A 15,153-nucleotide genomic window follows, 5' to 3' on the forward strand; every position below is an offset into this window, starting at 1 on the left:
TGCATTTTATTGCATGACATAAGTATTTGATACATCAGAAAAGCAGAACTTAATAATTGGTACAGAAACCTTTGTTTGCAATTACAAAGATCATACGTTTCCTGTAGTTATTGACCAGGTTTGCACACACTGCAGCAGGGATTTTGGCCCACTCCTCCATACATACCTTCTCCAGATCCTTCAGGTTTCGGGGCTGTCGCTGGGCAATACGGACTTTCAGCTCCCTCCAAAGATTTTCTATTGGGTTCAGGTCTGGAGACTGGCTAGGCCACTCCAGGACCTTGAGATGCTTCTTACGGAGCCACTCCTTAGTTGCCCTGGCTGTGTGTTTCGGGTCGTTGTCATGCTGGAAGATCCAGCCACGACCCATCTTCAATGCTCTTACTGAGGGAAGGAGGTTTTTGGCCAAGATCTCGCGATACATGGCCCCATCCATCCTCCCCTCAATACGGTGCAGTCGTCCTGTCCCCTTTGCAGAAAAGCATCCCCAAAGAATGATGTTTCCACCTCCATGCTTCACGGTTGGGATGGTGTTCTTGGGGTTGTACTCAACCTTCTTCTTCCTCCAAACACGGCGAGTGGAGTTTAGACCAAAAAGCTCTATTTTTGTCTCATCAGACCACATGACCTTCTCCCATTCCTCCTCTGGATCATCCAGATGGTCATTGGCAAACTTCAGACGGGCCTGGACATGCGCTGGCTTGAGCAGGGGGACCTTGCGTGCGCTGCAGGATTTTAATCCATGACGGCGTAGTGTGTTACTAATGGTTTTCTTTGAGACTGTGGTCCGAGCTCTCTTCAGGTCATTGACCAGGTCCTGCCGTGTAGTTCTGGGCTGATCCCTCACCTTCCTCATGATCATTGATGCCCCACGAGGTGAGATCTTGCATGGAGCCCCAGACCGAGGGTGATTGACCGTCATCTTGAACTTCTTCCATTTTCTAATAATTGCGCCAACAGTTGTTGCCTTCTCACCAAGCTGCTTGCCTATTGTCCTGTAGCCCATCCCAGCCTTGTGCAGGTCTACAATTTTATCCCTGATGTCCTTACACAGCTCTCTGGTCTTGGCCATTGTGGAGAGATTGGAGTCTGTTTGATTGAGTGTGTGTACAGGTGTCTTTTATACAGGTAACAAGTTCAAACAGGTGCAGTTAATACAGGTAATGAGTGGAGAACAGGAGGGCTTCTAAAATAAAAACTAACAGGTCTGTGAGAGCCGGAATTCTTACTGGTTGGTAGGTGATCAAATACTTATGTCACGCAATAAAATGCAAATTAATTACTTAAAAATCATACAATGTGATTTTCTGGATTTTTGTTTTAGATTCCGTCTCTCACAGTTGAAGTGTACCTATGATAAAAATTACAGACCTCTACATGCTTTGTAAGTAGGAAAACCTTCAAAATCGGCAGTGTATCAAATACTTGTTCTCCCCACTGTATATATATATATATATATATATATATATATATCAGCCACAATAACCTGATTGTACTTAAACAAGACTAAGCTCCTTACAGCCTGAAGCAGTAAACATTCCTAGCTTCCTCGTCAACCATGTCCAAGTACAGCAGAATGTTGTCAAAGGAATCACACCCACACACGCATGTATTCACACACGTCTCACTGGATCCAACGCAAGAACGTCCTATAGAGCAATTTATTTTATTTTATACACATTATAAAAGTAGCAAAAACTAAAACAATCACTCCCATTGACATAGTCTGTTGGTAAGGAATCCAGATTTGTAAACATTCAATCTGTTCTTAAGTCATGATGATTAAGATATAAGTAACTGACTGTAAAGGGAATTTATTTATTCATGCTATAAGCACAGGTCAATATTGTAAAGTGTTTATAAAACTGCTTATAACACCTTTACAAACCCTTTATAAACCCTTTATAAACCCTTAGGACATTAATGTAAAGTGTTCCCAATGGGTCGGTGATAGTAGAAGACATCAAGAATCCAGTAACAGTGAGATTCAAACAGACATTTGCTTACATTTTACCAGTTGAATAAAAATGTGGTCTTTCTTTCAACTTCTAACTGAACATTTCCGACCAAATTCTGGTCTTTCTTTCAACGTATCACTGACCAAAAAACAACATTCACAGTTGGTTACGGAATGGTTTCAAACGGAAAGCATTGGACACATAGCTACTGTACTCGCATGTACAGATATAAGTTCTGGTCAACAGATAAAAAAAGGCTATAAAAGCAGTGTAACAATGGACACATCTTTGAATTAACTACATGCTAAACTTGTCTTACCAATGATAGGTTGCATTGGGAGTAAGTGAGTCTCAAAAAACAGCTGGTGTGCTTTGACAAAGACAGATGATACAAAACACAAATACAACAATAATAAAAATCAAGTGTTTCATTTCGCTGGGCGTTCCAACATTCAGTCCTAAATGCATCCAGACTCCAGAGAGTTTTCTGGCTGGATTTACCAAGCAAGGGTCAGTCAGTCTCTATCGTTTCCAGATCAAGGTTTCAACAAACAAAGTTTTCTGTTTCTTGACTTGTTTGTTGATCGTTCTCCCCTGGGCTCTGAGTAGTTAAAAGTCACCCTTTAGGCACCGAGTTAGGATCAGTTTACCCTCCCAAAACAAATACAAACTGACCTCAGGTCAGTGACTATAGGGGCAGCTTTATCAGTGTATAGGGCTCTCAACCAGAGTTTCTGTTTTGTTTTATTTTGTTTGGTCATTATACTTTTTCAGTCTCCCGGGTTCCACACCACGGTTGCTGTGATTACTGCATGAAGACGTCGTCTGGCTCGATGTTGAACAGCTGGGAGCATGTTCATGAGTGACGTTCTAACGTTTACAGAATGTTCCCGATAGAAATATATCTCGAACACGGTACTCCTGGTCAATGTCTTCATGGTTACTGGGTTACTGCATAATGACATCGGGCTGGATGTTGAAGAGCAGGTCGTCGTTGCCCCTCCTGACCTCCAGCAGCAGGGCTGTCTCCTCCGTGAGCGCCCCTTGTAGATCAGCTGTGGTCAGCAGAGGACGGCCGTTCAGCTTCGCGATGATGTCGCCGTCTCTGATACCACCTCTGTGTGTGGAAAGGAGGACGAGGGTAAAAACACATTATTTTGAGACGAGAAAGGCTAACGTGCAAAAGAGAGACACGTGGGTAAAGATATTAAAAGTATGAAAGAGAGTGATGAATTACTCCTTTAAGAAAACCAAGAGATGTAATGAAATAGTCCATGCCGAATTTCCATACAAAGTCACCTTGACCCTTCTCAGGGAAACTATGCTATTTGCACAGTGTATGGTAGCTTTGACTGAGGCCACCTACTTCTGTGCAGGAGAGTGAGGCACCACTTCATGGACGTAGATCCCACTAGAGACATCAGGGAAGTCTGGGTTCTGCTGCTTCAGCTCCTCAACCAGCCTACACAAGACGAATTAGAAACGTCTGTCTTAGTTTAACACACTATTATTGGTAACTGTAGTATTGCAGAGTGTCATGCTTGTATAAGACTTACGCTGGGTTGATGGTGAGCATCTTTATTCCAATGAAACGTTTCTTCAGTGATCTCACTTCTTTAAAAGAAAAAAACAATAATTTGCCTTTAACATACATAATAATACATAATTTGCCTTTGTTGAATTATAATGTGATCATACTAGTAGTTAATAGCTGTCTGGCTATCTCAGACATAGTTACCTTTGCTCTGCTTGTCCATTGATTCGTTGAGGAAGAGTGTTGTCCTATCAGAGGGGAGGGGAGGGGCGGGCCTACCTTTGCTCTGCTTGTCCATGGATTCCTCGAGGAAGCGTGTGATCCTATCAGAAGGGATGGCGAAGGAGATCCCAGCAGCCACTTTTAGAGTGTTGATGCCAATCACCTCCCCGTCCTGGTGGCAGTCAGACAAACAACTTAACAGAGTGTTACGAATAGGAACTGGATCGCAACTGATACCGATCACCTCCCCGTCCTGATGGCAGACAATACAGGGTGACAGGTTATTAGGGGTTTAGAACAGGGCGGGCTCCATTGAATTAAATAGAACACTACAATGGACATTAACATCCTGGTAACGTGACCAAAAAGATGGCCATCTTTGGGATACTTTCATACTAGTGTATTTAAAAAGCTCTATGGCTGTCTCACTACTGCTTCTACTCAATATTATCACAGTGAAGGTTGTGAAAAAGTGTTGGGTGCTGACATACCACTTACCAAGTTAACAAGAGGTCCGCCTGAATTTCCATACTGAGAAAATATCAAAAACAATAAATCATTCAATTATTCAATCAATCAATGGGATGTGTATGTATTTGTCTGTGTATTTGATCTCCATGATCATACATGCCCTCTTCTAAAATGTCAAAACAAGACAGCTGGACAGCCTTTTGAGTTGGTTATAAGTGTAGTCTGCTATAATTGCTCTTTAAATAAAGTGAAGCTAAATTGTAGTGAATTGATTGTCTCACGTTGATGATGGCGTCCGTCTGTATATAGTCCATGTCAGAGTCTCTGATGCCCAGCTCCTTCCCGTCTCTCTGTGCAGTGCTCACGATCCCTGTGGTAACCGTGTTCTGGAGAGAGAAGGGGCTGCCAATGGCAACCACAAACTCACCAGGTCTAAGGTCGGCCGAGTGGCCTAGCAACAGCACCGGGAGCTTTTTCTGAGAGGGAGGAAGGGAATAGAGAGAGAGGGGAGAGAGGGCCGGAGAGAAGCATTAAAGGGGGGCTGAATTTCCTGATTTGGAATCATTTTTCGGCCTGGCCATTAAGAAAAGCAGCGGCCATGACTGACAACAAACGAGAGTTGTCTGGGGGGGGGCGGGTTAATTTGGGTGCCTCTTGTCTGTGTGTTTGCATGTGGCAAGCGTTTGTACATTCAGTACACAGTTACAGTCACTAACCCTTCCAGATAACTTGTGTCTTGAAGTCACCTAGGCTAGCTAACTTCTTTCACCAATTAGCTTCAGCTGGCTGGTGTGCAACCATGGCAAAGTTGGTTTGACATTGAATAGATAGCCTATCTCTGGGGCTAGTTAGGGACTGTCAATAAATTACACAACGGAATTGAGACAATATTTTTATGTTGCACATCTTTTAGTTGTCTCATTAAATGCTTTCAATATTTGTATATTAATTATCCTTTTTAAACTTTGTAGTACATTTTGACACTAGAATACATGTTTCTGACTCATATCGTGATGTGAGATTCAGAAATAGAGTTAAAGAGAGAGGGACCGGGCTGTGTAGGAATTCTTTGAGGTCTTTCTCACTGCTCACACGTTTCCCTGTCTTTCTCTCTGTAGGCCGATCCATCGTTTTGGAGACTTTAGGGGCTTTCGTTGATTGAACACTTACGCAATATGGTTGACTGGCCCATCTTAAAATCCCCCTACTTATCCCTAAAGTGGTAGGGTCCGTGTCATAAACTATGCACCTGGGCCTAAAACATTCAGCTACACCCAGGGGGTAATTGAACTGTGTTTCACCACGCCTGATTAATCCTATCACAAACAGGATATGACATCAGTCATAACTATTTGTGAGCTCAGACATTCATGACATCCATCAAATAGCTATTCAACTCATTAACGTACAGGAATTCCCCCTGCTTTTTTCTTTTCTTTGCTGTTTCTTTGTTCCTATTCCCCGTTTTTAACAGTAAGACCTTCTTGTTGTAGAATACAATACAGCTATTATGTGAACCAGAACATAGTATTTGGACGGTTTCATTTGAAAAAATACAGTGTCAGTCTTCCTCTAACCACAAACATTGTTGTTGTATGTCTCATTACAATGAACAATAGGTCGAGATTTGACAATAGGCCTATGCATAAGAACATGCCTAAGACAAAAAAGCAGCATGTCTTTTGTCTGACTCTTAAGCAATAGGGAGTCAGAAAGTAAACAACATTTCAATTCCAATTGGATTTGGAATTTCAATGTACTTCCTGTACTGACTGGAATTGAAACGAAATTGACCCCAATCCTGAGACACTCCTCTCACCAGTGGGTTGACTTTGATGGTGGCGATGTCTGACTTCTTATCGATGTCCTTGATGGTCGCTTCGTAGACGTCACCATTGTGCATCTGGACCTTGAGCTGCTGACGGCCCGACACAGGCCTGGTGCTGGAGACTACATGGGCGTTGGTCACTATCAAACCTGTGTCTGACATCACAAAGCCTGACCCACTGGACAGAGGGACATTCCGGCCGAACAGAGGGTGCCTGGGGGTCAAGAGGTCAAGATAGAACAACAACAAGACAAGAGTTTCCTGTGATGTGTTTTGAGTTTATTGCTTATGATGAGAGATTACATAATATCTACACTGTTGTGAAGTTACTACCAGTAAGTTATATGTGATAAAAATGATTATTTTGGTTCAACCATCATTACACATACTTTACAGACACAACACACACTGTACTACGACATAAGATTGTGTCCGAGTCTGCCTACACAAACACACGGTACCTGAGGAAAAGTTCAATGTGGACGACAGCCGGCGCAATCTTCTCAACCACGTCGGCTATGAAGTTAAACTTGTACCTGGGACTGGTGGGGTGTGAAGTACCTATACTAGCAGGAAGAATGACTCATGTTAATAATATGACACAGTCCCTCCTCTACACTATCCCCTCTCTAACAATAGTACTATCGCTTCTTAACATGTTACCTGCAACCTTACGTGCAGAAAAAAATATATATTGGAAACGCTTTACTTAAACCATCCACATATAATGATGTATAACTTATTATAAGCACGTATGAGCCTTAATATTGTTGTATAACGCTTTTATTAAATGCACTGCTTAAAAGTGGTCACAGAGTAACTGGGGCCAGGAGTGTTTTCAGGTTTGATCAAGTGGTCAGTAAAAACTTGACTTTAAAAATAACCACAAGAACAGCAACAACAAATACATCAAAATAGCAATACCAATTATTTTTTTTGTCCGACAAGTACAGGTTCTTAGGTGAACTTCCTTTGTAATACCCTGCAATATTTGTTTCCTATACTCCACCCCTTCCTACATGAAACCTCAGTAATTTGGTCTAAAAACAGCCGGGTAGTTTCGCCGGGCTGCGCTCCTTCAGGGCCATGAAAACGCCTCAGTGGCCTGTGCGTGAGTGTGTGGGTTTGTGTGTGTGGCGTGCTGCAGTAAACTAATGTTAATTACAGTTGGTTATTTCCAGCACATGGCGGTCTGCTCCGCTGGCTGGCGTTCGTTCTCCTCAGCCGACCGTGGTTTCCTGTGACTAGACTGCCTTGGCTATGTGTGTGTGCGTGTATGTGCATGCATGTATGCGTGCGTATGTGTGTGTGAGATCGCCTTGGCTCGTATAAACATTCAGGTTACACAGCTGATTTTAGAGAGCAAACAAACAACATTTTAGACTCTACATGGCTCTACATCTGGCTCTACATTTTAGAACTTTTCCCAGCACATCCTATCCATTTGCTAATCAAATATTTGGCTATGGTCATCCTCCTAACCAATCGGAAATTGTTGGCTATGGGAGTGTAGAATTAAACATGCAAGTAAAAGGGACTCTCAGAAGAGCATATGTCAGCACTAGGCTACAAATTGGTCCTCTTCAGTTGGCTAACCAAGCATTAGAAAACCAAACCAGTGAATGGCACAATCTTGGCAGTAACCATGGAAAAACCCAACTCGGCTATTATTCTAGCCTGCTCCCAGATTTGTTTGTGCTGTTTTGCCACCAATAACCATACGAGAGTAGCAAAACATTACAAATAAATCTGGGACTGCAGGCTATTATTATCCTGAGTGGTGGCCAAAAAGCTTTGAGATGACTCTGGAAAATTTATTTTTTGATCGAAGAACAGTTTGAAGATACTAAACATGTCATTAGCCCGAAGGCCAGCCCATCCTAATGATAATGACGAGATCATTTTAGGTTTAGTCTAAAGTGGTAGTAGGCCTATCTGAAGTAACTCAAGGATGACTTGTGTTGAAATACATGTTGTAAGTTGAATGGGTTCATATGATGATATAGTATTTGACTGAAGTAAGTAAGAGTGAGTAATTCTGATCTGTTGCCCAAATTATTATGGTTGATCAAAAGATCCATTAGTGGAAAAAGATCAGAATTGGCCTGCTTGTTTAAACATAGCCATATAGGCTGAGATGTGAGAGGCAAGTGAAATGTACGTGGGATCTGAGCAGTAAAAACAAAATGTAAACAGTACTCATCATATGCTAATATCATACACATATTCACTACCGTTCAAAAGTTTGGGGTCACTTAGAAATGTCCTTGTTTTTGAAAGAAAAGCATTTTTTTGTCCATTAAAATAACATCAAATTGATCAGAAATACAGTGTAGACATTGTTAATGTTGTAAATGACTATTGTAGCTGGAAATGGCAGATTTTGTTCTGGAATATTTACATAGGCGTACAGAGGCCCATTATCGGCAACCATCACTTCTGTGTTCCAATGGCACGTTGTGTTAGCTAATCCATGTTTATCATTTTAAAAGGCTAATTGATCATTAGAAAACCCTTCTGCAATTATGTTAGCACAGCAGCTGACAACTTTTGTTCTGATTAAAGAAGCAATAAAACTGGGCTTCTTTAGACTAGTTGAGTATCTGGAGCATCAGCATTAGTGCTTTCGATTACAGGCTCAAAATGGCTAGAAACAAAGAACTTTCTTCTGAAACTCGTCAGTCTATTCCTGTTCTGAGAAATTAAGGCTATTCCATGCGAGAAATGGCCAAGAAACTGAAGATCTTGTACAACGCTGTGTACTACTCTCTTCACAGAACAGCGCAAACTGGCTCTAACCAGAATAGAAAGAGGAGAGGGAGGCCCCGGTGCACAACTGAGCAAGAGAACAAGTACATTAGAGTGTCTAGTTTGAAAAACAGACGCCTCACAAGTCCTCATCTGGCAGCTTCATTAAATAGTACCCGTAAAACACCAGTCTCAACGTCAACAGTGAAGAGGCAACTCCGGAATGCTGGCCTTCTTGGCAGAGTTGCAAAGAAAAAGCCATATCTCAGACTTGCCAATAAAAAGAAAAGATTAAGATGGGCAAAAGAACACAGACACTGGACAAAGGAACTCTGCCTAGAAGGCCAGCATCCCGGAGTTTCTTTCAAAAACAAGGACATTTCTAAGTGAGCCCAAACTTTTGAACGGTAGTGTATATCATATCATATACGGTTGCAACATCCGTGCCAAAATATCCTCCAAACACTGGCTTCTTGGGCATTATGAAATGGCATTATGAAAACGTTCTGAATGGAAACCAAGGCAACTGCCACCTTTGGCCAGGAAATGCCTATAACCTCCTGAGACCCAGCAATTTTATGGTAAGTGTGTGTAATTGTGTAATTATTATATTTGTGAGTTTGATATTCAGATTTTTTCTATAGGTAAATATCTCAGGAATAGTTTGGTGAGGTTACTGAGCAGTCCCAGCTAGCACATAACTTTCTGACAACCATGTGTTTCTTAGGGCTTGGTGAGAGGGTTGTTGTCCTATCGTTGTATTGCATTCAAACTTGCCCCAACATTCTGGGAATGGTCATTCTGGGAATGGTCTCTAAACTTGACAAAATAACATTATTTTCTTGTTTTTATATTACTATAACAGAACGCTTCATAAAAGTTCAAAAATAGTTACAGTATATACATTTTTTGGTAATGTTCTAGGAACGTTTTCAAAACTGCTTTGACATTGGGTATGTTCTCAAATAGTTCAGAGAACGTTAAGAAACAACGTTCTTCTGTGTGAATTTCAATACTTCAGCATAACGTTTCCTACAGGTTTCCTTATGGTTCTATTTAAAGCAACGTTCTCAAATTGTTCCGAGAACATTAAGAAACAACGTTCTTCTGTGGGAATGTCAGTACTTCAGCATAGCGTTTTCTGCAGGTTTCCTTAATGTTATATTTAAAGTCGTGTTCTCAGAAAATTTAAGAAAACTTTCCATAAAAAACACAAGAAAACATTAGTAACATTCAAAAAACGTTCCAAGAATGTTATTTAAAAACATATACATTCCATTCTCAGCGTCAACAAAATTCTCTCAAACCTCTAATCTTGTTAAGTGTGTTCAGGTGTGTTGGCCGCACCCACTAACTGGCCACACCTGATCTTAACGTTTCCTTTGAACAGCTTTGTATAAGTTTAAAATAAACCATGGCATGCTAGCTCCATCCTGGTGGTGCAGTAGACTAATTCCATGGATAGAGAACAGAATATAATAGTGTTTGAATCTCACTGATGCCATGCCACAATAAAAAATAAATGTGTTTGCATGATTAATGCAAATTAATTTCCATGTGTCCTATCTGTGCTTGAAGTTCAAAACAGTTAACTTAAGCTAGCAGTCTTATTAAAAGTCTTATTGAAACATTCAGTGAACGTTTTAAGGAAGTTATTCAAAAACCTCCAAATAACCTTTACATTTCGAATGTTATGTAATTACATTCAAATAACATAATTGTCGTTCTCAGAATGTTAATAAAACCTCCCAGGAAAACATTCAGGGAACCATAGTAAAACGTTCTCAGAACCTCCCTGCAACCTAAAATTAACGTGGCCAGAGCGAGATACATTTTTCACTTCCGTTCTCAGAACATTTTTTAAAATTTATTTTACATTTTACCAGTCAGGCTTTGTTCCCAGAACCAATGGGAAAACAAAAATGTACATTGCCACCACTTCCAAAGAACCAAATGTGCTAGCTGTAATTCTTTTCACATTATATAAGAGCTAAATAACAATAAGAGCTAAATAACAATAATAAATGTCCTCTGTAGTGGACATCAGGATGTGCCAACTATGTTTTTTGTCTACTGTCCCCATTTACTGTCATGTTTATTTTACCTAATGGCCACTACATTGCACATACGATAATAATAATAATTTTGTTATTTTTTCTGTTTTTTCACACTAAACGCTTTTGTTTTTGCTGGGTATTAGGAGGAAAAAAGAACACAGGAAAGGCTAATAAAAAATAGACAGGAAAACAAACATTACATTCTGACAAGTGAACTCAGTCATTCAGTGGCTGGTCATTAGTTTTATCATGTGAGACTGTAATCTATAGGGAGTCTGGCTGAGAATAATTATGGTGATCAGTTTCGCTCCCCCAATCTTAAACTAAACGATTTGGAGAACCACAAAACTGGCCTCAGGTCAGTGTCTAGTGGCAAAGTTGTAGGGTTTAACTTTAATGACCCAGACAGTCTGCTGTCTGCTGTCTTCCCCTTTTGACAAAGGAGGGGTTTAGGGGTTGCTAATTATATTCCTCTAGCCTAGACTATATTTATGTCTCAAATGGCACCCTATTCCCTATATAGTGCATTGAGCCCCCCAAAAAGTAGTGCACTATATATAAACATCTATTAAATTATCCATCCATGTCTATTGCATGAAGTGCAACTGTGTATGCAGCCTATACATTTCTGCTGTTACTGATTAATGTTGAGCTACAGTATGCCTATGTGTTGCAGCTGTTATTGTTGTTGGTGTTTTCTTTTTAGACACAAATGACTTACCTTTGTTATTGTTGATTTCGCATGGTCCCTTCTGGACCGAGTTGATGGCGGGCAGCCCCTGCTGCAGAGCCTTCCTACTCTGCGCCTTCAGCTGACACACGTTCCCATAGGTAATGCCGTCACTGCCGCAAACTTTGTGACCCAATTTGCACTGACAAAAGCCCTTGGCTAGCCGCTTTCCGGCCGGGTGCTTGCATTCGAGTCCATCACCGCAGGGTAGGTCATCTTTGCGCCCGCATGGGTCGCTTTCTCCCTGGGCGCAAACCAGGCAGCAGTTGCATCGGTCTGGAACGTATCCCATCGCGCAGCTAGGGCTGGGGCAAGTGCTCACGTCGCACCGCTCTGGGCATTTTGGTTTGGGCTCAGCCCCGACGAAGTTCATGATATAGTAAATAACCGTAGCAAACAGTAGGACCTGCATCGTTTGCGATCAAGTGCAGTGGAGATATGAGAAAATGAAAACTATAAAATAATAACAAATAATGTTAGGCTAAGTATTTACACGGTCATGTACGTGGTAAAACGGTCGCCGGTCATTTGGAAAGATTGAACAACGAGCAATACTCCCCACTTTTAAGCATCTCTTTCACAGGACTGTCGAGATAAAGTTACGCTTGCAGGGCAGACATCCGGGATTTTCTTAAAACTGAAAAGTTTTCAACTCATATGCAGCCCGTTCTTGATCCAGATTAAATGGGAAACGTTATCCCAAAGGAGTGGAAACTGATCCCAAATATGCCGTTATTGTGTGTCTAATCGATGCACTGGCTGGCGCTATATTTGCAATGAACACCAATGAGTCTCAGCACAGTAGTGCGGTGCCTTTTGTTTTTTCAGTTTTTTGAAGATCCAACATCATTTGTTGCGTCTGGTCTGGCTCTGCCCCTCCAAAGCGCAAGTGATCTTGACCAACCACCATGTCACAAGAGGACAACAATGGAAATAAATCCCAGACATTATTGTGTGTTATCTTCGATGATTTTATTTGTATTTTTCAAGTTTTATGTGTGCTTGTTTTTAAAATCGTCGAATTAATAAACTAAGCCAAAGTAGCTCCGCAAAGTAGGTCTTTGACAATAAAAACGCGACCCCAGGAAGCGGAGAGTTGGATCCTCTTGACCAGCATAACTCTTCGGTTTACTCTTTATCATATCTAGCATGAACGTTGTCATCATACCCTGAGATGCAAGACTTGGAAATTAACGTTGTTGTCAGTAGCAACACAACCTGGACAATATTATACTGGGGGCCAAAAAAGTGTCGAAATACTGATGTAAATGATTGGGTCTCTGTCAAACAACACGGGCATCCATGCAGCTAGTGACTGATCTGACACATTATATTTTTTCCCTTTTCAAAACATTAAGTCATCCATTCCTCAGTCTGGATGTGAATGAGTGCATGGTTACGTCCCAAATGGCACCCTATTCCCTATATAGTAGACTACTTTTGAGCCTTATGGGCCCTATGTACCATTTGGGACACATACTGTATAGTACCATGTTTTTATAAGTACCCGTTTAAGGACAATTTAAGATGACCTACCAGTACAGACATAATGGCAGATGTGGTTCTGTTTTTAGCACATACTTCTCTCTCCCTCTTTCTTTCTTTCTCGCTCTTGTTCTCTTTCTTTCTTTCTCTCTCGTTCTCTCTCTCATGCTCTTGTTCTCTCTCTCTCTCTCTCTAAGGGAAATGGATATAACATGGTTAGAGCTAATACATGTTTGTTATGGTAGAGAAGTGAGGGTGTCCAACAAGTCATATGGAATGCATCCTAAATAGCACCCTATCCCCTGTATAGTGCACTACTTTATACCACGGCCCATATGTTTATTTGAAAACTCGATGTCAATCACTCCTCGCACTTTCCGGAAACACTGGACCCCTTGTTCCAGTCACATGTATCCATTGTGCTGGCCGTTAATGGGCAGGGATGCAAACCGGTGAGGGCCCAAAAAGGTGACACTTTTGTTTTGCACTGAAACATGCAAAAAAATCCCTTCAGGGTGAAATGCAGGTTTTAACTAATTAAACAACAAAGAATATGATCTACATGATCAGTCGCTGTGTGTAAAAAAAAAAGTGGTTAATGTGAACCCAACTCACAGCTAAAAAATGTAAAGAAAGCAATCCAATGTTATTTGTTGCATAGACTTTACTGCAAATGACACTCAAGTCTTGAGAAAAAACAATACACTAATATTGCAGTTAGCCAAGACAGCCTTTATAATAGAACGCTTGTGACCACACACATCTAAATATCGCACTTGGGAAAAAAACATTATTTTTATTTAACTAGGCAAGTCTGCTCAGAACAAATTCTTATTTACAATGACGACCTACACCGGCCAAACCCTGGACGACACTGGGCCAATTGTGCGCCACCCTATGGGACTCCCAAATAAAGCCTGGATTTGAACCAGCGACGTCTCTAGTAGGAGATGGTGGCCACTATAGTAGGGAAAGAGGGATACCTAGTCAGTTGTACAACTGAATGCATTCAACTGAAATGTGTCTTCTGTATTTAACCCAGCCCCTCTGAATCAGAGTAGACATAGATCAAGTGCACAAGTCTACAAGTGTGCAAAAAGAACATTCACTAAGTAAAACATTGAATAATCCCCCCTCATTCACACACAAGTGTTACTGTCAAGTTCAACACAACAAAAGCAATATCTGTGGGCTACACTGCACATGATTACATTGTACACCTTCTGCCTGTGGACATCTGTTCTACAACGTGCCAGCAGAGAATGATACCCGTTGTTGGCTAAATTGATCTCTTTCAGGCAGAGAGTACACCTGGCATACCCCTTTTTATCTGTATTGAAAAAGTGAGAATTAGGGAGTGTGTGTGGTGTTCCTTTCACCTCTATAGTGGCATCCAGCTTAAGCCAGGCCCAGCTCCAGCTCCATTTAACGGTTTAACAAGCAACGCCTCATTTTCACCTAATTCTCTCATTCTGAAAATTAACCACATACTGTAGAGGGAAAATATTAGTTCACATATAGTATTAGTTTGTTATCTAGTTAACATTTCACACAGATTGCCAGGGTCCAGTAAGCAACTAACGCGAAGATAACTTGAGGAACGGCAAGGAGCCGTATAACGTTACCAGTTAATACTATAGCGAATTGGTTAGGTTACTAACTTTAGCTCATCTGATGTAACGTTGTCTGACTTTATTAGCCAGCTAATTTTCACACCATAAAATCAATTATTTGATCAGTTAAATTGGCTAATGTTGCTCAACATTTCTCTGGCTTGCTAACAGATAATTCGATCCAGCTAACGTTAGCAAGATACTTAACAATGCTAACAATACTTGTTCCACCACACTTTCTCCCTCACCTCAAACTTTCCAAATGCCAGTTGTTTTTCGGTTACTGCTCATGAGGTATGCTTCATCACCTTCTCACCCCGGTTTCCATGGTCAGGTTTCTCACCTACCTCTTCGATACCATTCAGGCCAGAGATTACTGTCTGTTTCTCTCCCCCCTATCTCTCCATCTATCTCTCTCCCTCTCCATGTCTTTCTCTCTTCTTTTCTACACCATCTGGAGAAGGCAGACAAGCATTCCATCTGGTATGATTTTACCCAAGCACCCTC

At 41.2% G+C, this 15,153-nt stretch overlaps 1 protein-coding gene across 6 annotated transcripts; it reads right to left on the reverse strand.

Moving 5' to 3' along the window:
• Positions 1 to 1,647: 1,647 nt before the first annotated feature.
• Positions 1,648 to 12,420, reverse strand: LOC139534322 (serine protease HTRA3-like). Of its 6 annotated transcripts, none has more exons than XM_071333374.1 (9): positions 11,540 to 12,420; positions 6,475 to 6,574; positions 6,005 to 6,227; positions 4,467 to 4,661; positions 4,213 to 4,245; positions 3,697 to 3,967; positions 3,515 to 3,572; positions 3,325 to 3,420; positions 1,648 to 3,075 (listed from the first exon to the last, which is right to left on the reverse strand). In XM_071333374.1, the coding sequence occupies exons 1-9, from the start codon at positions 11,958 to 11,960 to the stop codon at positions 2,907 to 2,909; spliced, it is 1,566 nt and encodes a 521-aa protein (XP_071189475.1). In that variant the 5' UTR covers positions 11,961 to 12,420; the 3' UTR covers positions 1,648 to 2,906. The 6 variants fall into 6 exon arrangements, with proteins under 6 accessions (XP_071189475.1, XP_071189477.1, XP_071189476.1 ...); XM_071333376.1 differs by having other exon boundaries at positions 3,697 to 3,886; positions 11,540 to 12,417; XM_071333375.1 differs by having other exon boundaries at positions 3,772 to 3,967; positions 11,540 to 12,414.
• Positions 12,421 to 15,153: the final 2,733 nt, after the last annotated feature.

The sequence above is a fragment of the Salvelinus alpinus genome, chromosome 11 (genome assembly GCF_045679555.1).
Source record: "Salvelinus alpinus chromosome 11, SLU_Salpinus.1, whole genome shotgun sequence".
Taxonomy (NCBI): Eukaryota; Metazoa; Chordata; class Actinopteri; order Salmoniformes; family Salmonidae; genus Salvelinus; species Salvelinus alpinus.

Excerpts from the sequence above, each read along its gene's own strand:
- LOC139534322 (XM_071333374.1), bottom strand. The coding sequence starts at position 11,960 with ATGCAGGTCCTACTGTTTGCTACGGTTATTTACTATATCATGAACTTC. Across the intron at positions 6,228-6,474 it reads CACATTGAACTTTTCCTCAG|GCACCCTCTGTTCGGCCGGA; the intron begins GTACCGTGTGTT and ends CTTGACCCCCAG. Across the intron at positions 3,968-4,212 it reads GCGGACCTCTTGTTAACTTG|GACGGGGAGGTGATCGGTAT; the intron begins GTAAGTGGTATG and ends GTCTGCCATCAG.